The 24,635-nt window shown below is 38.7% G+C and overlaps 1 protein-coding gene across 1 annotated transcript in view; it reads left to right on the top strand.

The window, feature by feature from the left end:
• Positions 1-2,016: 2,016 nt before the first annotated feature.
• Positions 2,017-24,635, top strand: part of LOC100546493 (teneurin-3-like) — a gene marked incomplete at its 5' end in the record, with an annotated part of 36,420 nt that continues 13,801 nt past the window's right edge. The window contains 6 exons of the mRNA XM_019615123.2: positions 2,017-2,244; positions 8,385-8,595; positions 9,437-9,538; positions 9,696-9,890; positions 11,273-11,473; positions 14,398-14,583. Coding sequence (XP_019470668.2) covers positions 2,017-2,244; positions 8,385-8,595; positions 9,437-9,538; positions 9,696-9,890; positions 11,273-11,473; positions 14,398-14,583 — 1,123 coding nt within the window. The remainder of the gene's footprint in view (positions 2,245-8,384; positions 8,596-9,436; positions 9,539-9,695; positions 9,891-11,272; positions 11,474-14,397; positions 14,584-24,635) is intronic.

Here is a 24,635-nt window from a genome sequence, read left to right as displayed (position 1 = left end):
AAAAAAGTTTTCTTCCAAGATCAGATATTTCACTGATTCTTGAAAGCAGAATGCTGATCAATATGATGCTCCTGTAAGTGCGAGTGAGATGTTTTCAGCAACTATGAGGGTATTGTGGTATAGCTCTGGTGGTGATATGAGCCCCCACTCCAGGCCTCTAAGTAGTGCTTCTGTTCAAAATTCAAAAAGCAGCCTATGTTCATCTTGGATGCACAGAAAGTGGAGAGGATCAGTCTGTGACCTCACCTGGCATTTCAGATTTTAATCTAGTTGGGTTTTTTTTCCAGCCTTAAATGTTTGCAAAAAGGTTGTGTCAGTTTGTTTCCTCAAATGATGAATAATGTAGAATTTGAACATAAAAGACAGGGCAGCAGCAGAAGTGTTGTCAATTCTTTACAACACTTGTAGGCAAACAAGCAAGCATCATTTGAACGTGCTTATCACATTCAGATGCATTTCATTCAATCTTTATAACAGACTAGCTGCTGAAAAAAGAAAATGAATTGGTAAAAAACTCAGTGAGCTGTAAGGTTGTAACTACAATTCCATTTTTCTTTATACTGCTTTTACACAAGACTCAACTTGATGAGCCAGCTACTTAATTATTTAGCCTGGAACTGATATGTGTTGATAGACAAGTTCTTTGGCAAAGCTTTGTTTAGGTCTGGTAGCACTGAATTCTGTTGGGTTGTAGTAGCCTTTGACCCTGACTCCATCTTCCAGGAGCACCTATGTGCAGCGCGTGGCATGGAGATGGTCCCTGGACACAGTTCTGGGCCTTTGGCTTCATACAGGCTTTCATGCATACCTTACTAAGCCATCCTGAATTTCAAAGCTGCTGGTGGCAGTTCGTCTAAGCCCTTTTTAGTGTATCAGTCTTAGTAGTTCTGTTTCCTGCAAATCTAGTAGGTGAGAAGATGCTCTCCCAACTAAGCCATAATCTTTGACAGATTTTAAGGTCTGCGTATGTGGTAAGCCAAGTTGTCTCAGACCTGTGCTATCCATAGCATGCGGCCCAGCTCCCTGCAGTTATCAGCTTGGGTTGTGCGGTTCTGCCCCATCCATTCATTTCACAATGCATCACTGTGAGATCACAGAGTTTGGCAGATTGGATGATACTTCTTGCCTTCACTTACCTGCTTGAAAAAAAAAGGTTACTGGAAATATGTAAAGTTTATGACTTGTGTTCTTTTTTTGATAAGCCACAACCTATCAGCTAGTTTTTTAATGTCAGCATTTGAAATTGTGAGTCCTTTACATGTTAAGATATTTTGTGCTTCTTCTGGGCATTTCCAGATTACCATACTGGGTTCTTAAGGCTATTCAGACAAATACATTTTTGTAATATAGAATGCAGTGGAAATAGCAGACTTTGACATGTTATTACAGATTTTATTCAGGAGGCAGCAGGATTGAGAAGGTGATAACAAGCTTGGAGCTGAGACCCAGGTAACCCAGGGGACAAAGGTGCTATGGGGGTCAAAGGTGTGAGGATGTAGACACAATGGAACACGAAACATTGCCTTTCTCTTTTAGGAGGAAAAAGAAACAGAACATAGTGAACTAGATCTGTTAGAATTGTATACAAATTCTAATATTTGATGTAGAAAAGACTGTTTCTGTTAGCTGTCTTGACTAGTTCTGCTTATCTGTTATTCTTAAAATCTGTCTACCTCATTTTCCTTTTCCTTATGCTTTTTTAGAATGAGTCTTTATGCTGGAAAACCTTGTGTTTTTGAATACTTTGGTTAAAAAAATATATGTATATGTATGTATGTATTTAATATAGATCCCAAAGCAGTAAGGCTTGTGTTCAGGGAAGTTAAAATGTTTTTACTTCATAGATATTTGTGTTGTCTTTGCTTTGTTAGTTCTGAATCAGTGAATTCCCCGGAAACTTATATTCAGAAAGATTGTCAGGGAGCATTTTATCTGAGTTGCTTCTAAATATTTGACAGTTCATATGAAGGGTGACATAGAACAAGAAAAGAATACTAATTTTTTCTCTCTTATTATTCTAACCTGTCAGGAAAATTAGGGGGATTTGCACAAGAAAACAACACTATAGATTCTGGAGAGCTCGATATAGGCCGAAGAGCAATACAAGAAGTTCCCCCTGGGATTTTTTGGAGATCACAACTCTTCATTGATCAGCCACAATTTCTAAAATTCAATATATCCCTTCAGAAAGATGCATTGATTGGAGTATATGGCCGAAAAGGCTTACCACCTTCACATACTCAGGTGAGAGCTGCTCGCGTTAGAAGCAGGATAAGTTATTGAAAACTGTGAGTTTAGATATTTTGTATCTTTTCCGTTTTGCTGATTTTTGGTTTTTACATATCAATCTCATGTGATGTACAAAACATTTATAATACTGTAAGTGATGGGATCTGAAATGTGCCATCGGAGAGAAGGGAAGATTCTTCTTTATGAGCTGTCTGAATGCTGTGAGCAATGATGATGCTTTAGATATGGAGTTGTTTCATGCAGAATTTATATGTACTTTTAAAGATATGTTGACATTTTGTTTTAAAACCTCAGTAAACTAATACAGCTTCTTATGGCCATATGTATGGTCATGTGTACTAGCAGTGGCCACATTCATCCAATTTGCAAGCAAGAAGAAAATAGTATTTTGAAGAAGCTTCAATTTATTCTGCAAGAAAATGCTACAGTATTTATAGCTTGGTGTCTCACTAAATAAAAAAGTATGCAATATGTGTCTATGGTAATACAGTGGATCGGGGTTGTAAAAGTGTCAGTTTTCTTTAGGCATCTGAAGTGTCTTAAAACTTTGTTCTTGTCTGCCCCAGAAGGATTAGTCTGCTCACCCCTCAGGTTTGTGAAGAGACTTTTTACTGCACTTTATTATGCTCATGCCTAGTAACAAAGAAACACTTTTTATCCATAGTTATAGGAGAGTTGTAGCCTAAAAGAATGAGTAGTCTTCTGGATTGGCAGGAGAAAGGGAGAAGCATTGTCTGAAATGGCATTTTAGAATCGATTGTATTCAGATTTTATTTTTAAGATTTAATACCCTCCAAGTTCGGATTTCTTTCAGCTCACTATTAGTCCAAGTGCTAGCTCTGAACCATTGTTCCACTTGAAAAGAGAATTGAGCTCATGCACTTCTACACCATTTATGGAATTATGTAATATCTTACTGATTTTTTTTTCTACCTTCATAAGATTGCCTATAGGCAGAGTTGGAATGAAGCCTGACTGATTATGCCATATACACAGTCACAACATTAAATTCCTAACTATAAGATTTAATTTCTTTATTTGATCCTTGTTTTCAATTCTGATGTTTGTGCTGTTATACTACCGAAATTTGTTCCATTTTTTTTAGGCATAAATTCTAAAAAACATAGACAGCAGAATTATTCCTAATTGTATCATGTTTTTAGCAGGTACTGTCTCATGTAGATGTGAAATTTAGTTGTGAGCTGTGGAAGAAGAGTTAGGATCAGCAAAGGAGTTGAATGCAACTAAAATCACAGAATGCTACATTAGACTTTGTTTTTGGTTTAGTTTCCATTAAACAATAAACAATTTATTGAAGGCTGAAAAAGAATTTTATTTAAAAATGATTAAATGGATTTTCTTCAAACCTTCACAGATGAACACTTTCCCCTAGGCTGACAACTAGCATGAGATATTCTAGCTCAAAGAAAATTGATTCAGGAAATTATCAGCCATTGGTCATAAGGGTTTAGAATACAAATGCCATCCTAATGATAATAATAATAGCAGAAGCTAAGGAAATACATGTGTGGCAAGGATGAATAAAATTGAAGAAGCTAATGGGGACTGTGCATTTAGAAAAAAAAGATTATACACTTAGGTATGAGTATCAAAAATCATCTTTACTTGACTCCTTATACTTGCAAAAGATTGAAACTGAGGTGCCCTATAACCAAAAACTTTGGAAAAGGAGATAACCAAATCTATTTCCCATTGAATTCCTAGTATGCAAGTGTTTATCCATGTTCACCTATGGTACAATAGAAAGAATCACACACAAATCCTTCCTTGTACATATTCTGTAGTTTCTGTGAATTTTGGATATGTTGTTCCCAGGATATAGATGAAGTCCTTTATTTGTCTAGTATATAACTAGAGCATTTTTCACAAACTATTTGACTCTTGATATCTTGAAGAATTAGGCATGCTTACTTATCAGTGCCCTGGTGAACTTGTAGGGCTGCTAAAGATTCCCTAGAGTGCAGGCTTTATCAGAATGTTTATATGGCCTGACCCCAGTCATGTCTGGTTAAGGAGCCTGAGATTAACTAGATGGATAAGATGGAGGGGGCAGGGTGAAATGTTTCTCAGCAGTTTAGGCCTTTTTGCAACAAAGCAAAGTCTTAATCACCATCTAATGAAGTGGAATATCGAGAGGGTTAAAAGCTTAAATCTGTTATTTTCTTATTTCCCTATTCCTTACAGCTCGAACTAAAGCACTTCATTCTGAGCTAGACACAGCAGCAGACTACCGGCTAATTCTGGGCTTCACTGCATCCTTCCTTTGGGCGAGGGAGCTTATGCAGTTCCAAAGGTCATAGGAACGTGTTAGAAAAACACAGGAATGTCCATGCTGGGTCTGATCAAAGGCCCATCTAGCCCACACTGGTCATTAGCAGATCTATAGAGCAGATGACAGATTTGTGGTTATTCTTCCTAGAACACAGTCCTGGCCTCCTGCACCTTAAGGCTGAATGACTTCCTGAGTCAGAGGTGCACTCTTTATGTTTTATAACCTTTGAAATATTTTTTTCCTAATCACCTTTGAACCTTTTGAAGCTTTTAGCATGTGTGACATTTGCATCGAGGAGTCAGCTGCTTAACTATACATCTCACATGATACCCTTAGAGACAGCCACCTGGTAGCTTTACTCTGACACCCAGTCAGTAGTGTTCTGGAGGAGATGGTGGAGACTTTCTTCTCAGTGCCACTCAAGATTTGTAAATCTGTAATGTCCTGAAGGAGCTGTAATTTTCTAACCTATTTCATAATTTCTTTGTACAAAAGCTGTTTCAGTCCTCTGATCATCTTTTTTTTTGGGGGGGGGAGATGTTCTCCAGTTTTACTGCAGCCTGTAGAGATGGAAGTATAGCACAGAACATAGCAGCTTTCAAGCTGCCATGGTTCTGTACAGTACCTCATTGATGTCTGCTGCTTGGCTTTTTGTTTGTTTGTTTGTTTGTTTTTTTAATATGTTTTTGATGTAGAACTAATGTATCTATAGAACTGTCTACCATAATTCCATGATCTCATTCCAGGATAACATTACTTGGCACAGAGCCCATCACTAGATGTGTAAAGCTAGGGTTGTTCCATGAGGACTTTGTAAAGTAAGATCTCACCCATAGATATATCACGTTATGTTTTCATCTCTTAAATGCTATCTGCCCTTATTTCCTATCACTGAATGACAAGTGCTAATAGCAAAATTTATGCAAATGTGCAACTGCTGCCTCTTTCTCAAACACCAGTGCTTCATATTTCAGATCTTTTGTTAAATAATTGAGAACCTGTCCTCTGCCAGCATTCGTAAAGCATCCATACCAGCTGTCCCCCTCTTTGCTCATTTTCCTATGATAACCGACATCTATAACCACATGCCTCTGTCTTCCGTAGCTCACTCCTTGAAGCTTAGGTCTTTGTATAAGAACCTGCCTCCACTCCATACGCAAACCTTGCATTTGACATTGGTTGCCTTCTTCCCCGCTGCTGCTTCCTAGACCCTTCACTTAGTTGTGTACCTCTTTGTTGTATCCAGTTAAACCAAACAGTAAAAGGAAACTGGAGTCTTTCTTTCCATAGCTGTACAACCACTGATACAAATTGTCCTATCACTGCAACAGTTGTAATGAAAGAATGGAAGAAATGAGCTTGAGAGAGATCTCAGTAAGTCTTCACACCTCTGTCTTGGATCAGGGTGGGCTAAATCTAAACCATTCATATCAGTTGTTTATTATTTCATCATAACATGGTAACACATTGCAGCAAATGTAAATCTCCTTTCCCGTGATCCAAAATAATAGGGATAGGACATGCAGAAAATGTTGTGAGATACTGTAATCAGGACAGAATTTTTGGTTGTGATTCTGTATTCTCCTTAAATACCTAAATCAGTCTCAAGCACAGCCTCTGTGTGCGTCACAGGATAGTATGAGATGCATAGTTCTCTTTCTGAGATAAATCAACCAGAAATAATTGACAGTGACTGTCCATTCAAAACCCAATCAGTGTGAACCTGAAAGTCTTTGTGACACTTTCTAAAAATGTCAGTTTCATTGCAGCCGGAGAATCAATATGTTTATTTAAAGAGACTTTAAGAATAATAATAATGATTTAAAAAAAAAAAAAAGAACTGGTTTAAAGCAAAAAGTGAATGGAGTACTGGAGCGAATCAGAATTGTCAGACTCAATATAAAGGTAATTAGTCTAGTCTCATTAATCTCCTTAGAGGAAAATAAAATTAGTATGTTTTTTACTTTTAAAGATAATTGTTTTTCAATCTTTTTCTGTTACTCTGTTCTTCATATATATATGTGTGTGTGTGTGTGTGTGTGTGTGTGTGTGTGTGTGTATATAGGAAACTACCAGTCTTCAAAGGAGTTAAGATCAATTATCTTTTGCTGAGGGATAAACTGAACAGTAAATTCCCCTCTTTACAGCTTCTAAAATATAGCCTGAAACGGTGCTCTGATAATGACATATGCCCTTATTACATTACAGATACAAAATTACTAATTGTACCATACTTACCAGCCATAAGTATACCCTTTGTGGTCAATCAAGTAGTATAATCACTTGCTCCTGTAACAAAAACATAGGTTTATCTGCAATTTTCCTATAAAGAATGAGCTTCTGCAGTATACAAATTATAAGGTCACTCCTAACATCCATAAATGACTTGTTAAAACTGCCTGGGCTTTCTCTTTTTAAAAACATTAGTGAACAGCTTGAGCAAGAAGAAGTATTCTTGAGTCTAGTGAGAGGAAAAGACAAAATTGTTTTTCTCTCTCACACATAATAATATAAATATTTAATTCTCTTACAAATGAGAATGTTGACTGGTTTTGAATAATTGGTGCTCTCCCAAAACGATTGCATTCATTTTCATGTGGCGCAGCGCACACAAAGTGACAGCACATTGAGGTACTGGCTCCTGCACATACTAATCACGTTCTGTTCCGCTTGTTCAGATGGAGCTGGAAAAGTGTCTCAGGTGCTGATCATAGCATAGTAACTATGCATTTCTTTCACATCCTGAATGGTTGGGAGGTTATTCAGATTACCATGGAAGAATATCTTTACAATGCTGGTGAATTTTAACCTGCAAGTCTGCAATTTCGAGACGAGAACATAAGTACTTAAGCTCTGTGCCTATCATGTGCCTATCAAGGCTATGTTTTCTTTTGTCCTGAGAGCAGGTTCTGAAGGTCTTAAGTCAGGATATAAAAGTCCTGGTAATCAGTCACCTAGCTCAGGTGAATCACTGATCATGTATTCTGGCCTTTACTTCGATGGGCCCCGGACATGTAATTCCATTTGAAAGGTTTCAAACACATGGGAAGATTGAAGGTTTATGCGTAACAGTTTCTCTCCTGCCATAAACAGGTATCAAAACAAAACTCTTAGCAGGCACAGCAGGGCCAGCAGACTCTCCACCACAAGCAACAAAGCCCTTTAACTTTCCTCCATGTTTAGTTTTGTTGTCTACACATTGATCTTTCTATGCTAAACGTGCAAAATACATCCTTTAAGTTAGGAGTCTCAGGCAGCGTAAATCATTGCAGAGCAGATGCAACCTCCCAGGTGCTAATAGCACTAGTTAAAGATGCGTGAAATCTTAGGTTAGGAGTTTACTTCTTGTATCAGCTGAGGTACTACATTTTCTGAGCCCCACTGATGGTTGCTAGCAGAACAGTATTCTTACTGCACTGACTTGATATCCTCCATTTTTTGTCAGGTTGTCATTTTCACCAGCTGTAATGTTTAATGTTTTCATTTTCCCCTTCTGGACTTCTACTAGAGGGAATGGAAATAAAGTTCTTTCTCTTCATTCCTCTCATCTGCTCACTGTCTGAAATCAGGAATGAGCAGACAATTTAATCCTTAGCCCAAAAATAAATAGAAAGCTACATAGATGGTTGATTCTGGATACTATTAACCCATGTGCGTGTAATACACTTTGAAAGTTCACTCTCACCTGTTAGTCAGTTGACAGTCATGACCACAGATTTATTTCAGCTGATGTTTTCGCCCATTTGCTGTGAGAGGTAGGCTCATCAGCCTGTCCCCAAAAAGCCATTGCTGTAAGCCTGAGCACCGCTGTATGTCATATACTCCCTTCTGTTCCCTGCAGTACGACTTTGTGGAGCTCCTGGATGGCAGCCGGTTGATCGCACGGGAGCAGCGCACGCTGCTCGAGGCGGAGCGAGCGGGTCGGCAGACGAGGTCTGTCAGCCTTCATGAAGCGGGTTTTATCCAGTATTTGGATTCTGGCATCTGGCACCTGGCCTTTTATAACGATGGGAAAAATGCAGAGCAGGTGTCGTTTAATACTATTATTATAGGTAAGCATTGTCTTCCAAGCTCTTGCCAAAATCTAGGCTCTGGTTGTGTTTTTGTTTTGGGTTTTTTAGGAATCATACAATCATAGAGTGTATTAGATTGGAAGGGACCTAAAGATCATCTAGGTCCAAGCCCCTGCAGTGGACTGTGTGCCCCCCACCAGCTCAGGCTGCCCAAGGCTCATCCAACCTCAGGCACATTTAGGGATGGCGCACCCACAGCTCTGGGCAGCCATGCCCTCACTGCCCTCTGAGTAAAGAATTTCTTCCTCACATCTACTCTAAAATCTCCCCTTTTTTACTTTAAAACCATTCCCTTTTGTTCTCTCACCATTGACCCATGTGAAAAGTTGGTCTCTTTCCTGTTTTTAAGTTCTCTTTGGGTACTGGGAGGCCACAATGAGCCTTCTCCGGGCCAAACAAGCCCAGCAAACCCATAGTCTGGTGACCTTTTTTTCACAGATTTTCCACTCATAGTGTTTCTTTTTCTACTCAGAAAGAAAGTGCAGAAAATATACTGTAATTATTGGTCTAAGGCACAAGGCACATACGTTGTTGCGAAGCTGTGCTGAAAGGAGTGGTCTGTCTTGAAGTGTTTGCTAAGCAGCACGGAGCTGTGTTTTGAGTATAGAGCTCATATTGTTTTACCATTATAATTTGAGCTTTTCTGCTGGAACGTGAAGTCCTGAGATATTACAGGCACAGCTATAGAAAATAACAGCTCTGCACGCTCTTCAAACAAAGCAACCAAAAACACTGCTCAGGGAGCCTGGGTGTGCTGTCAGTCAGTGGCTGCGTGGTGGGTTCTGGGGGCCAGTGAGTGATCCCGCTTCTTTTCCTGCAGAGTCTGTGGTGGAATGCCCCCGGAATTGCCATGGTAACGGAGAGTGTGTTTCAGGATCCTGCCACTGTTTTCCTGGCTTTCTGGGCCCCGACTGCTCGAGAGGTACATCAGCCCCATCCTTACCCTCAAGTCAGCCTAAGCAAGCGTGAAAACATATACATTAAGAAATTGGCATGTGACCGACTTCATAGATGTTCGTGTTTATAAAGCTTTGATGAAAACCTTGATTTGAATTTCTCCATGGTGCTTTATTTCACAGCAGCCTGCCCTGTGCTGTGCAGCGGCAATGGGCAGTACTCCAAAGGACGCTGCCTCTGTTACAGTGGCTGGAAGGGCACCGAGTGCGACGTGCCGGCGACGCAGTGCATCGATCCCCAGTGCGGGGGCCGTGGCATCTGCATCATGGGCTCATGCGCCTGCAACTCTGGGTACAAAGGAGAAAACTGTGAAGAAGGTAAAGGAACAAATATTTATCCCAGCACCTGCTGCTGCTGGTCAGGTTTCCAGCTGGCATGTCTTGTTCTATCAGTGTTGCTTGATCTTGATCATTTGCACTGGTACCAAAGGGGGAAAAAAAAAATCTGCTGTTCATTGCATCATATACACTGGGTTATGCTTGTTGCATAGTGTTTCCTCAAAAATCATTTAATAATACTAAAAATCAAGTTTGGGAAGAGTTAGTACTGCTACAGAATTGTTACACTTCACTTACTCTTAATCCATGTAAAAATTCCCCCCAATACATTATATCTTTTACTTGCCAGTTTTTACTTTCTTTGGCTAAGAAGAAAGCACCCAAAAAATAGTTGTTGCAGTACATGAAGACTGACTGAATTTTCAAAATCTAGAATAAATCATTAATGTATCGCATCTGTTAGCCATCTTTTCCACCAACCACACTGTGGAAAGTGCTGATTCCAATGCATCACAGTGAAAAATGGCACGTCATTTTTGTATTCCAGAGATGTGCATAATAATATTCTTTCTGGTGTGCTGCAAAATGCAGTTCATTTTCTATTCTTTTTTTTTTTAGGGAGTAAAAAGCGCCGTTTTCTTCCTCAATGAAATTGATTTTATTGATCTCCACGTACAAAGTAATGCAATTAAGTCCCTGGAATTAAATTTTCAGACCATTGACCCTACAAGTGTAACATTTTATTGAGTCAAATTGCTAAATTAAATCTCGTCATCTAAAGAACATTAAAGTGAATTAAGAAGGATAGGGAGTATGGAACTCATTTATTTCTGAAACTAGTTGAGAGTCTTGTACAGCTGTCAGAACTCTATAGCTCTGGATTGGGTCAGCTGATACCAAGCATTGCAAGTAATCCAACAGTTGTCACAGTGTGATTAGGCAAAATAGAGATCAGACCTGGGGCCAATCTTGTTGTACTTCAGAAAAATTAGCAAACTTTAAAGGTTCTCTGTTAACTCAATGGCAGCCTGTAAATGTCTTGAAGACAGTTATATCCACACATAGATTTCACGATACCAGAAAACGGTGTGGAAATGATACATTTTTATGAAGAAAATTGCATGTATCCTAACAGAAATTGGCTAGGACTTGTAGTCAGAAATGAAAGAAAGGGTTCTTTGCCTTGTAGCCAGAAGAGGGGGGCTGGAACCAAGCTACTTTGGTCTGCTGTTCCTTTTCCTCACTCACTGTAATGAAGCGAAGATGAATTTCTCAGCTTCAATCTACTTTAAGAATGCAATGCTGCACATTTCAGAATGTCCTAAAGTGTAGATTAAGCCAAGCAGTGCCACAAGCACCTTGAGGTGATTACTATCATTAGAAACAACATCTTTAAGCTGATCTTTCTCTTTTCCGTGCAGCGGATTGCTTGGACCCAGCATGTTCCAGCCATGGTGTGTGCATCCATGGCGAGTGCCACTGCAACCCGGGCTGGGGGGGCAGCAACTGTGAAATCCTGAAGACGCTGTGCCCTGACCAGTGCTCTGGCCATGGCACCTACCTTCAGGAGAGTGGTACCTGCACATGTGATCCCAATTGGACAGGTCCAGACTGCTCCAATGGTAAGGGTTAAAAGCACTCACGTTTTGTAAAATGATGGTGTCTTGGATAGCACCATTTCAATGGTATTATTGAGTTACCATCTGACCTGCCAGGCTGATGGAAGCCTTTCAGGTGACTGTAGCATGAACTGTGAATTGATTCAAAGGTTCAAAATAGCTAATGAACTTAAAGTATTTGAAAATAATTTATTTTGTTTTCTGTTAGCCATTTTCGCTTGTTAGTTCACGTGCAAGTACAGAATGTTTTTGTACAATATATGTATCTAAGTGTCATCTTACCTAATAAGTCTAGTTAGCAACTATAGCAGTGAAATTGGAGAGAATCTCCCATTTTAAAAATTTCTAGCTAATTGAAGACATTTTTTTTCTTGAAATCTGCATTCAGACATTCCATTTCGAAGGCAATGCAAATGCAAGAATGAATTCTTAACAGCTTTTGAGGAAAGGCACAGACTGCTAGGGCAGAAGGAGTTGGTAGAGGTGAAGAAGTAGAGGAAGCTTCTTGAAGTCTGAAACTGGGCTTATTATAACTATAATCTGAGTTTAGAAACAACAGGAGAAAATGGCTGGTGTTACAGTTAGAGAGCATTATCTAAATATTTATAAAGTATAACAGCAGCCTCTTAACCAATACAAGTTTTTTGAATGTTGCTTGGTAGTCACGTATCAAGAGACTAAATCATTTCTAACTGTGAGACGTATATTTGTCTTAAACAATTCATCTTACTGATTTTGTTAATGAAAACTGAACACATGGGCTAGCTGGGTTTGTGCCAGCTTATGAATAAATATAACATTTTCATGAGAAACTATCTTTTCAAAACAAATGTACTTCCTGGATCTGTGATACTCCATCATGTTTTATGCATATGAAGATGATAGGACAAAGTTCTAAATATTCAAGAAAAAGTGACAGAGAAGAGAAAATATCTTCTGTTAAATTTGTTTAGAAGAAAAAAATCTCTGAACATTTCTTGTACTAAAATTGGCTATTTGTGAGAGACCCTTTGTAGTTCTCAGGCAAAACATAGGTCCTCTATTTCTTGACATAGTGTCCTCTGTGCTATTTCTGATTATTCAGTTATGCACCATCTTCTAGTTGTGTTTCAAGGAATGATTGGTAATTGTAAAACATGCAGTATTTCTGATCTCAGATATTTCAGAAGCGTCAAACTCACAGAAGAGCTTTGTAAGAGGTCTATTTTCTGAAGTTGTGCAAAATGACCTTCATACTGGTACACTAAAAAAGTAAATCTTACCCATAAACATTTTGTTAAGCTGATAGAAGAAAAAAGGAATGAGTTATTTCCATCAGAGGAGTTTATAGGTTTGAAATCAGCAGAGCTTTCCTCTATCTTCATCAGCAGTTTGTCCGTTAATTAGCCCTTCAATTCCACTTCAATTAAATTAACTCTAATTAATAAGTTCATTACAAAGATTGACGCACCTTGCTCAAAGCTAGTGTGCTAAAAGCTGATAAACACCTCCACTCTAATGAAAAATTGATTAGATTGAAGAGAAATAACCCTTTCTTTTTTGGAGCTGCGTTGATGTTTTGCGACTCTAAAATTAATCAAACCATCTTAGATCTCTTAATCAAATCTTTAATTCAAAGTAGATATAAAATGCTGTATAGGAAAAAAGAGTTGGGGGAGGGGAGAAGCAGGAGGGAGAATTGCAGCTGTCTCTCTCCAGAAATATTCTCATGGAAAATGTCACAGCTCCCTGATACTCTGTTTAATGTTCCACAACATTTGGAGAGAGAGTTATTCTCTGCTGGGGAAGAAAACCACTATTGAATAGAAAACTGGAAACCTTTCATGCACTGAAAGCTGTTGAAAATAATTTCAGTCTTTTATTGCTAAACTGTTTGTTGTCTTTTACAAGAAAACAAAACCTAAATACAGTACACTTATGAAGCAGTGTGTGGTTACAAGCAGCTCAGTGCCAACGAACAGAAGAAGTCCCTCAGGCTGTATTATAGCTTCTCTTTTTATTCTGTTGTCTGCTTAGCAGAAGTAAAGTTTTTTGGAGTCTGACTAAATGAAGTATAACTGTAAGTGCAAAATCCGGCAGTCTAAATTAACATCTTGTATTAGCTGAGACTTAACATGTGTTGTTTGGCCTCTGTCTACCTTTGGCTCTTAACATATTTTTCAATTATTCTATCAGTTGCAAGATCCTGTTAGCATACGTAAATGACAAGTTAAATTGCTGAATGTTGATTTATTTTTTTAACGATCTATTATTTAAACCAGACTGTTCGTAGCTGTCACTGATACAAATTTACTGAAAGTAAAAGAGGATCATCTTTTATATTTAACAGACGTGTCAGTATGTCAGCATAGTACTAATTTGTCTCAGTAAGACTGACTCTTTATAATAAAAAAACGTGTCAGAAATGGCACATTTTTACTTGGAAAGAAAACAGTGAGCAGGATAGGGAGGGGAAACCTTGTTAAAATGATCTTTCATTAATGCTAGATTTTCACTTGCAACATAGAGTGACCTACATGTGTGGTACGTTGAGTCGTTACAAGTATGTTGTGACTTCCAGGAGCTTTAAGTGTCACATAATCTTAGTTATGAAAGGCTACTCTTAAGATGTATGTGATCACAAAGGATGTAATTGAAAATTACTTACAGCTAACAGATGAGCTGTGTACACTTCAGCACCACTAAGTCTACCAGGATAACTAAGTAAGCATTAACATGGAGGTAAAATTCCTTGCCCTGCATTCTGTTGGGTCCTACCTGAAAATACCTTTCACAGTAAATTCCTTTGATTTAATTACCGAAGGTTTTTGCCTTTCTTACCCTTCACGTGTTGAATTAAAATGCCGCGCTGCTAATTGATGCGTACCTCTCACTCCCGTGTGCACTCTCTGCCTCTCTTTTCTCCCCTATTCCCCTCTCAAATGTAGAGATCTGCTCTGTGGACTGCGGCACGCACGGCGTGTGCATGGGCGGGACGTGTCGCTGCGAGGACGGCTGGACGGGCACAGCCTGCAACCAGAGGGCCTGCCACCCCCGCTGCGCCGAGCACGGCACCTGCAAGGATGGGAAGTGCGAATGTAGCCAGGGGTGGAACGGAGAGCACTGTACCATTGGTAGGCTGGCTATGCTTTAATGTGTCTTTGGTGCAAAATTCAAAGTGCTGGCGCAGCTGGCTGTGTCTGAATAAGGAGTGTATAACTTTGAAGCTTTTTTCTTCAAACAGAACGTTTGCATGTGTCAGTCTGTGTAAAGGAATTGATATTTTAAGAAAGGAAATTGTTATATAATGGCTCATCAGGTCTTCATAGCTAGTTTGCTGTGAAATGAATTCCCTTTTCAGTCTCTCCCCTTGAGCTGCCTTTTTGCTGGTGGGGAGGTCGCATTTATTTTAAACTGTAAATATAGTCTTTGATTTGCATTTTTCTGTTTTTATGCAATAGCTTAATGACTCTCAAAAATGAAGCTTCCTTTTTTTTTTAATTATTATTATTATTATTATTATTTGGAAAAGAAGCTCTAAAAAGTGAGTTTTGGCTACACACAGAATCATCACTGCCACCTTGTAATGTGTGATCTAACTACCCAGAATCACCTTCTTGTCAATGTAATGCTCTACTTTAGAATTATATCAGCACAACAGCAGTTCCATACAGCAGATTTAGTATTCATCCTTATTACAGCTTCTGTGTTTCTGTAATCAAGTTAGTTCTAGTGTGTGAAACCCATTGGAAATTATTATGCCTTTATTAATGGAGCTTTTCTTACTCAGTGTTACAGTGTGTATGTCCCATATTCAGTACATCCTCTCCACTGCCTAGGGCATGATGGTGAACCAGCATGGGAGATTACATTTGTAGATAAGGGAACTAAGGAAACAGAAACAGAGGAAGAATTGCTCAAAATATATCATTTTTAATTAGGTTTTGAATTGTGGTATAGCTGGAAAATCCCCCCTCTACACTAGGCTTCCTTTGTGCAAGGTGCAGCAGGACTGTAACGCAAAAGGAGGGGCCTATCTCATCTCTGCGTAACCACACATAAGAACAACTGTGTGACAACAGGTAGGAAGCAGACAAAGAGCTTGGCAATGGTCTAATTTTAAGAGCACGCTCATTTATCCATAGGAGTGTGATGAGCCTTGTACTAAGTTCAGCTAAGGCTGTCTCAGGAGTAACACGGTGGCTCTGCAGTATTTAGGGGCGCATCTCTGACCTGTGTGAGGCACTGAGGATAAGTTCTTAGAGGTGAGTTGAAATGACAGTGAAAAGGTGGCCACAGGTCAGGCAAAGGCAAGCGTTAATGCTGAATGATGTGGAAATCAGAAGATAATCTAAATAGTCCAAGAAGTCCAAAAGGAAAAACAGTTTCATGTTTAAAGAGATGGAGAAGTTAGTCAGAAGAGATGATGTGTGTAGCAGGATAGAGCAGTAAATCTAATAGCAGTAGAGATAATGGATGTAAATACATCATTGTTTGGTTTTGCCACAAGTTGAAAAGAGGTTGGAGAAATTCAACTTCTGTGCATGTTTTGGAAGAAGTGTCACACAGAGTGTGTGGGCTCAGCTAAGTCATCAACGGTGCATGAGTATCAAGAGGAAAGGCTCGAGCTGCATTCCCTGCAAGTTATGGCCCTGCCAGGGAGGCAGGATGGCGGTGCTGCGCGTGGTGGTCACAGGAAACAGTGACATTAGCCTCGAGGACAGGGAAATGTTTGCTGGTATCCACATCATTGCGTCACAAAGCCGAGGTAGGATTTCATTTTGTGGAAGGGAGTCAGGTGTGAAGTAGTAAGATTGATTTGTGAGCTCTTTATTAAAAAAAAAAAATCAGAATTGATTTTTTTTGTTTGTTTACTAATGAGGTTGCCCAGACATAGGAGGGAGGGGGAACCAAGATCCGTCTGTGCAGGACCCTGGGGAGAATTGATGTGGTTAACATTTTTAAGGAGCTTCCAGAAAACATGCTGACAAAGTGAGTAGAGAGGTGAGGAGAGAACTTTTTAAACAATAAAATAAAGTAAATCTTTAGAAGGAGAATAAAGCCTTTCCCTTGACCGCTTTGACTTGCCAACGAGCAATTACTCAGCAGATTGCTCTGCTGTTGGTCTCGCTGACCTTGGCAGCATTTCAAGGGTTGCAGTTATACACGGATGAACTGCTCTTGAACAATTTTTCCAACATATTAGGCACAAACTAGTTTTTCCTCAGTGCTGGCCAAGCAGGTCTCTCTTCCCACCTGTTTATTCTTCAAATGTGTGTTTACTTTGTGGCTGCTGCTGTAAAGATAGTTTGATTTGTTTATATTGCCCTTACAGCCTCAAAGACAAGTAATGAGGTACAAGCTCTAGCCTGCTGTTAACATTTATTTTTCCTAGAGCTGTTTTCTTCAGGACCACCAGTATTATAGAGAAACCAGGTCATTTTATTGTTCATTTCCAAGAGCTGTTCCAACTTAGTAGAGTAAAAAGCAATGCTTCCTCAGCTTGGTAAATGGAGAGTCAATTTGCTTTTCTCTCATCTACCCTAGAGTACATACTAACTCCTTCTGAGCAATAAATTTCAAAATGTAAAGGACATCAGAACGTATTTCCATGCATACCAGGTTTTTAATGTCACCCTGTGATGTAACCCAAGCTTTTTTTGCTATTTACAGCTCTAAACTTGGTAGCGGAATGTTTACCTAACTTGTATGTGTGCAGGAGAGACTCCCACTCTGCTTTCAAATGCCCCAAATGATAACAACTGCATCTTTCTCATTTCTGAGTCATACACCATTTGAACCTACAGTAGCGTGAAGCATTTTAGAAATACGGATTTCTTTCTTCCATGCAGCTGTTAGCTGGCAGTCACATGAAATGCAATGGCCTGCATTTACAACTTCTTGGGGAAATGAATATTCCTAAGAAGTTGTAAATTTTAAGGCCAGTGCGCTTTATTCAGTCTTTGGAAAGCCCGCCATATCTCTAGCTGATTGCAGAGAATGGGGTACACGCATAAGCATTAATTACAAAGATGCATACTGGAATGTGCACTGAATCATATTAGTTCCTAATTCATATTTGTTGAAGAGAATATGTCTTGGGTTTTTTGTTTGTTTGTTTTGGTTTTGGTTTGGTTTTTTTTTTTTGTCTTTGTTTGTTTTGGTTTTTTTGAAGCATGAATGCCATTTAAAATGTTTTGAAACTCACAGTTTTTATAGATTTCTTAATGTCCAGTCTCGTTTTCAGTTATCCCAATGTTTGATTTTCAGTTGACTCTAATTATTAAAGGGTAAAAGGAAGGAAAGAAACAAGTCTGTTGCTGTAATTAAAAGGAAGTAGTTGCTCAGTGGTATTCGTCTCCAAAATTTTTACACTCTAGCTTGCTTCTTCAGTTACATTGGTTTGTATATTTACTCCTAAGACACTTAAGTGGAAATACGACCAAAGGAAATTTTAATTGCTGTGAACTTCCAGAGACCATATGTTTGTTTTATTCCAATGCTTCAGAACATTGGGAAGCAAAATCATAGGTGATTGCAAAGGTTTCAGTTTTCTGTTCAGGCACGATTTTGACATCTGTCTTTTTTGTTAAGCATCACTATTTCCTTAAGACCCAGCATCACAAGACTGGAAAAGGAAATTAGTATGCATTTACCTTTAAATATATACTTTTGGTTTGTGAGAGAGAACAGAGTAGACCAATTATTATTTTTTTTTTTAATTATTTTTTGAAGCAATGTGTGCAGTAAGCTTGGCAAGATTGTTTTGACTAATGCAGTAAGCATGGTGTTTGTTGCTGACACACACTGGTCCTTGTGCTACTCTCTGGCAAAGAGTAGCTCTGACATAAACACCATACCTGATGTTGACCACACTTGTAAGTTCTTGTCTTTGCTCTGAACACGTACTTCCAAAAATTTACATCAAAGATGTTCAGCAGATAGCTGCACAGTGCTGTAATGAAATTAATCTAATGAGGAAACCAGAAACTCAAGTATTATTGCTTTTGTTTAGCACAAATACAAGATTCATCTAAACACAACAGTATATGTTCCAAATACTAAGCATTTTAAGTCCATCTAAACATCCTTTCCCTCCTGAGAATTGTAACATTTTACCACTTCTTGTATGCACGTGAGAGCAGGTTAAATAACCAGTTTACTGCAAAGCTATGGAAAATCACCTGTCAGTTGTTTTATTTAGTCTGGGGGTCACATTCATGGATCTGAGGTCAGCATCCATAAATCGTTTGGTGAAGTTCGACCTGCATCTCATTGTGAATCAAGACCACACATGCACAGCTGGTGCCCAAGTGATAGCCTGGATGAAAATTTGCTCTGTAATTAAGTTTTCATAACACAGTTGTGCTCAGATATGTTTTTGTTTCTTTTCTATCCCAGCTTGCGATCAGTATGATGACCCTCTCCTGTCTGAATAGTTGTTGTGTGAGATTGGAATGGTATTATTTCAGAAAGTCTATTATTTTTGTGATATAACTGGCATGCACCATGAGTAAATTAAGTAACTGTCATAGGAAGCCCATAAATATGAATACTTTTCCAGCTGCTTTTCCATTAAACTCTGTTAGCTGAATGAAATTAGTAAATAATTATGTTGGTGGGGAATCTGCTATATACCCATGTGCTGTGTTACATCTCAGTTTTATAATGCAGCTTAATTTTTACCATAGACCAAATCAGCTTTAGAGTAATCTAAATTGCAAATTGGCCAATTTGCATTAGAACTATGCCTTCTTGTTCAGATTTGTCAACACCTCTTTTTTAAAAAGTCTTTAACATTAAGCATGGGTGGGTAAGACCATCTGTTCATGGAGCTTGCCTGCAGCTCCATTACTTAACACATGAGACAGGTTACAGCTGTTTAATTGTTATCATGTTGAACGATTATCTTTCAGTCCAAAATTAATATTTATAGATGTATGCATGGAAAACATGTCGTTAAACATAAATGATCTAAATGTGAATTAATGTCATTAAGCCCTGATATTAATCCCTCAGGAGGGCTAAAGTTAGCGTAGTCGTGTTCATGTTACTTTTGAGTGCTGTGTGGTGCTACTTCACCTGGTAGGCAGAACTGAAATTCACATCCAGCGATGGTCTAATATAGAAGTGTAGAGCTGTTAATTTCTTTGCATTTGCAAATTTTCTTGAGCAGGAGTTTTCTAGTTTCAGCTAGCTCTACTAGGAAGTCCATGGAAGTCATCTGATTTAGATTTTCAGAATCAAAAAACAAAAAACAAAAAACAACTATAGCATGCCGCTGTTAAGGGCACTCCCATGAATACAGCCTTTGCTCTGGCTACTGGTAAAAGTGGTTTCTGAGTATACGCAAACATGACAGCATTTGCATGCTCGTTTGCTATGTGACCACAAACAGTAAGCTCAGAGGTGCTGGTAGTGTTGAGGAACTCTTGCTTTAAGAAGTAATCTTCTTCTCTAAGCCATAAGATCTGCACCTGCTTTCTTCAGCCTGTGTTTAGCTTAGGGCTTCTTATATTACAGATTTCAAATATGACTACAGGGAAATGACACTTCATCCCTTTATAAGGTGAGAGAGCAAGTCTAGACAAATGTATTCCTCCTGTTCTTTTAAAGGGAGTGCTCACAGACGACTTGATAACTAAATATCATTACACTGTATATTTCTGCAGTATGAGCTTCGCAAACAAAATCACCAACCATTTTGAGGGCTTCATTGATCTTCCGACATTATTTCAGCTTAGAGGGAAAGCATAATACATTACGATGACCATCATCATCTCAATACTGATGCTAATTTGACAAATGTTTCACTTATCTACAGAGTTTAAGTTACCTAGTGTATTCACCTTTCATAGTGTTTTAATGCTTGTGTCATTAAGGTACATTTTAATGTATTTGTGCCAAGAATTGTTCAGAAGTATTAGCATTCTTTTGAGATTTTAGTATTTTGATTAGAAGGAAATATTTTCCTTAAAATAAGAATGCTGTGTTAAACTGCTGTGTTTAATCATGTAATTACCAAAATTCCTGTATGTATATTTCCCCTTGATTTTGAGTTTTTGAGTTGGAATTAAGTTCAGTACAAATTTCATCTTAAAGCAAGGCTGAATCTGAAGGAAGGTAGGTCCTTTGGCATTCAAACTGTTTATTCTCAGATAAAATCTACCAAAGTTTCAAAACTAATTACATCAAATACTCATATATTCACCACAATAATGAAAATGAAATCCTATTTCCAAAATTAATGTTTCAAAGCCAACTGATTCTGCTGGAATCAGGATTCAACCACAGTATTTATATCTAAAAACTTAATGAATATGAGAAGATTATTTTCTTGGATTGCAGAGGATTGATAACCACAGTATAACAGTATTACATGAAGTTTAGTACAAATATGTTTTCGGTCTTCCTTGTGCTTGAAGAGCATGTTATTAGTTTTCCAGGCCAAGTCTTGAATATGCAAAATATTTGTACATTTTGTAACTATTAAAACATTGCATTACCAGGCAAGATAGCGCCTGCATACCTGAAGCTGTAAAACAAAGTGAATCATTGTTCAGGCCTTAATACATTCCAGGACCAAGCATCTCAAGTAGAAATTATCTGCTACCATACTTTAAATTGCTAATTGGTTGATTTGCATTTAAATGAGGACCACATGTGAAGTTCAAGTTAGGCACATTTTCAGAAAACAGCAGAATCCTGTGAGATTAGAAGAGTTTTAAAGTGTGTTGCAAAGCTTGCTTGAGTTGAAGTGGCCAGAAAGTAAGTGCTATTGTAACTTCTATAGCTGTGTGCTGGTCAGACACATTCTGAAATTACTTATCGTCTAGGAAGAAAGATGGAAATAGTAATTCTTCCCTTCACATCCCATCCTGTCCCACTCCACGTCCCTAATATGTTTTCAAGCCAAACTTAACTTTCATGCAGTTCTTAGTATAAGTGTCAGGTTTTATGTTCATCTGTCTGAGACAGTTTTTTGAGAGTTTGTCAGAGGCCTCAAACAGGTGTTTGAATTGTTCAGCCTTAACATGTGAGGCAGTTTTAAATCCTTAATGGCATATACCCTTTCTTCTAAATTCTTTTCCAGTTAAATAGATGTTAAATAGGGAACAATGCTGCTCGTGAACATCTTAGCAGTCCCAAACTTCCACTGTCTACTGTATCCTTAAAGGCAACTTAATCTTTTATTCTAAGAGATGTGTGACTTTCCAGTAATAAAGATGAGAAATGTTGCTTTAAAAGTAAAATTGGGGTGGCCTCCAGAACAAAAAATCTAGAGGATAGTGAGCTTCTATGCTTTTGAATGTAAAAGCACATAATAGGTTGCAGCAAGGATCTGTTACGATTTTGGCAAGGGATAAATTGCAGTGAATTCCGGTCTCCTTGCAGAAACAGATGCAGCAGATCTGTGTAGACATTGGAGAAAAGTGAGATGATGAAGGTATGATTTCAGGGTGAGGATTATGTTTTGGCCTATGTAGCGGAAAACAAAGAAAATTACCTAAAACTATTATTCCAACCATGTGCTCTCCCTTAGAAAAAGGGCAAGATGGGAATTTAGGAAAAACTGTTTGTAATCCTCCATTGGCAGCAACGGTCTGAACATATGGTATGTCTGAGACAAGGTTCTTATAAACTCAGAAAAAGGATGACGACCATGAGCTACTTACACTGAAAGAACATGTGCTTTCAGTATAGTGAGATGATGAATAAAGAGAATTATATTTACAAGTGATATCAAAGTGCCCCTGAGCACTTTGGAAGATGGGACAAGAATTTAAAATTGCTTTAACAAATTGAATAGGGTGTGCAGAAAAATAGGTGCAATTCAACAAATGCAAGGTTCTGTGATTAAGTCAGAATAATCAACACAAAACATTAGGGAGCAGCTCACTAGGTAGAAGAAACTCAGAAGGGCTGTAGTGGATCATGAGTTTGACATGAGTGAATTGCTCTGCACAAAACCTAGAAAAGTGGCTTTGAAATTTTAGCCAATTGTGGAATCCTGTAAGTTTCCTAGTAAAGGCATAATTCTCCTTAGAAGCGTGACATTTTTTAGTAACTCGTGGAGAACAAAAACGGTTCGTAAAAGAATCAATGCACCATTCCCAAAGTCTGCCTTGGATAGGATAAAAAATACTGGATTTAAATGTCAGAAGGGATGTTTGTTTTTTACATTCAAAAAGTGTTTTAATTGACTGGGTAGCAAAAAAAACCAGCTGGGTGGAAATGAGAGGAACATGTTGTGCTATCAATAAACCAAAATGAGGAACCACATACAGGCTTGAGTTGGTTAGAGGGGTTAGGCCGGTGCAGTCAACTTTGATTTTTGAACAGGTTCCACCAAAACAACTATCTGTGCTCTCTCTGAAGTTTTCTATGAAGTTCTCAGAGTATCTCTGATTTGGCAAGTGTCTGTGAAACCAGTGAGTGCCTCATCCCCACTTACTGCTTGGCTATGCAAGGAGTAAGAAACCATTTTCATTTCATGACGTTTACCTGAGTCCATGGTTCAGCCTGTCTGGATAGCATCCCATCCCTCAGGCATGTTAATTGCACACTGCAGTTTGGTGTCATCCACAAATTTGCTGATGGTGCACTCAATCCTGCTATCAGTGTCATTGGTGAAGATGATAAAGTGCACTGATCCCAGTACTGACCCCTTGAGGAACACCACTTGGCACTGATCTCCATCCAGTCATTGAGCCATTGGCTACCACTCTGGGTACAATCTCATAACCAGTTCCTTGTCCATTGAACAGTCCACCCATCAAATCGATATCTTTCCAATTTGGAGAGAAGAATGCTATGGAGAACCATACCAAAGGCCTTATTCAAGTCCAGAGAGGTGACATCAGTAGTTCTTTCCTCGTCCACTGACACAATTAGATAATCATAGAAAGAGACAAAGTTGGTCAGGCAGAACCTGCCCTTGGTGAAGCCATGCTGGTTATCCCATGTCCCTTCTTTTCCATGTGCCTTAGCATAGCTTCCAGGAGGATCTACTCCGTGATCTTCCCCAGCACTGAGGTGAGAATAACAGGTTGTCAGTTCCCTTGGTCTTTCTGTGCTTCTTAAAAATGGATGTAATATTGCCTTTTTTCCTGTCACTGAGGACTTCACCTGACACTGTGATTTTTGAAATGTCATTGAGACTGGCTTGGCAGTTGCGAGTGAAGATTGAGGCAAAAAAGTTTTTGGGTACCTCTGACTCCTCCATGTCCATTGTTACCAGCCTGCCTGTATTGCTCACTAGGGAGTAGTACTGTGAGGTCAAATTCTGCTCTTACTTGCCAAGTAATTCATGATCCCCGTGGAGCTGTTGAGTTGACACTCAACATGGGATTATGTATGTATACACTACAAAAAAAATATCATGTGGCATGTTGCAGTTTAATGTATAGGTGACAGAGATAATGGTGGGAGAAAACATCTTCTGAAGAACTGTGGTGGTTTCACACTGGTGAGCCACTGAACTCCACAGTGACACCACTGTGTCACTGCCCCAGCCCAAAGAAAGAAGGAGATAAAAGGAATGGAATGGTTTCTAAATTAGTGCAAAAGGTTGAGGTAAGGATGAGGAGATCACTCACCGATTACTATATGAGCAAAACAGACTCAGTACCCGGGGATTAATGTCATTTATTGCCAACTGCTAACAGACTAGAACAAAGAGAACCAAAAGCAAATTAAAAACACCCTCCTCCCATCCACTCTTTTCTATCTCCTTCTCCTGAGTGATGCAGAGGAATGGGGAGTGGGGCTGTGGCCAGTTCATAGTGCTTTGTCTCTGCCACTTCTTTCATGGTCATTCTCTGTCCTGTACTGCCCCTGCTACCAAAAACTTGCCATCTAAGCCCAATACAATGGTAATAATGTAAACTAATAGAAATATGAATTCGCTACACAGTATTCAGGAAGATGTCACTATTATAATTCTTTATGACGGAATAATCAGAATAATGCAGTGCTATAAGTACCAATTAAGGAACATCGAATCAATGGGTATGTGACTCATGCTGATTTAAACAAGAGCTGATTGGGATAAATGGATTTAATATGTACTTTCATTCTGCAGCTATTCTGTTGTATGTAGAAGTAGCATATGAATAAGGGAGACACTGACTCTAGTAGGCAAGTAATGGGAGACATTACATCTAAAAAAAAGGTCTGCGTTCTG

Source organism: Meleagris gallopavo, chromosome 4 (genome assembly GCF_000146605.3).
Source record: "Meleagris gallopavo isolate NT-WF06-2002-E0010 breed Aviagen turkey brand Nicholas breeding stock chromosome 4, Turkey_5.1, whole genome shotgun sequence".
In the NCBI taxonomy this organism is placed as follows: Eukaryota; Metazoa; Chordata; class Aves; order Galliformes; family Phasianidae; genus Meleagris; species Meleagris gallopavo.
This window is presented reverse-complemented; position numbering and strand designations above follow the sequence as displayed.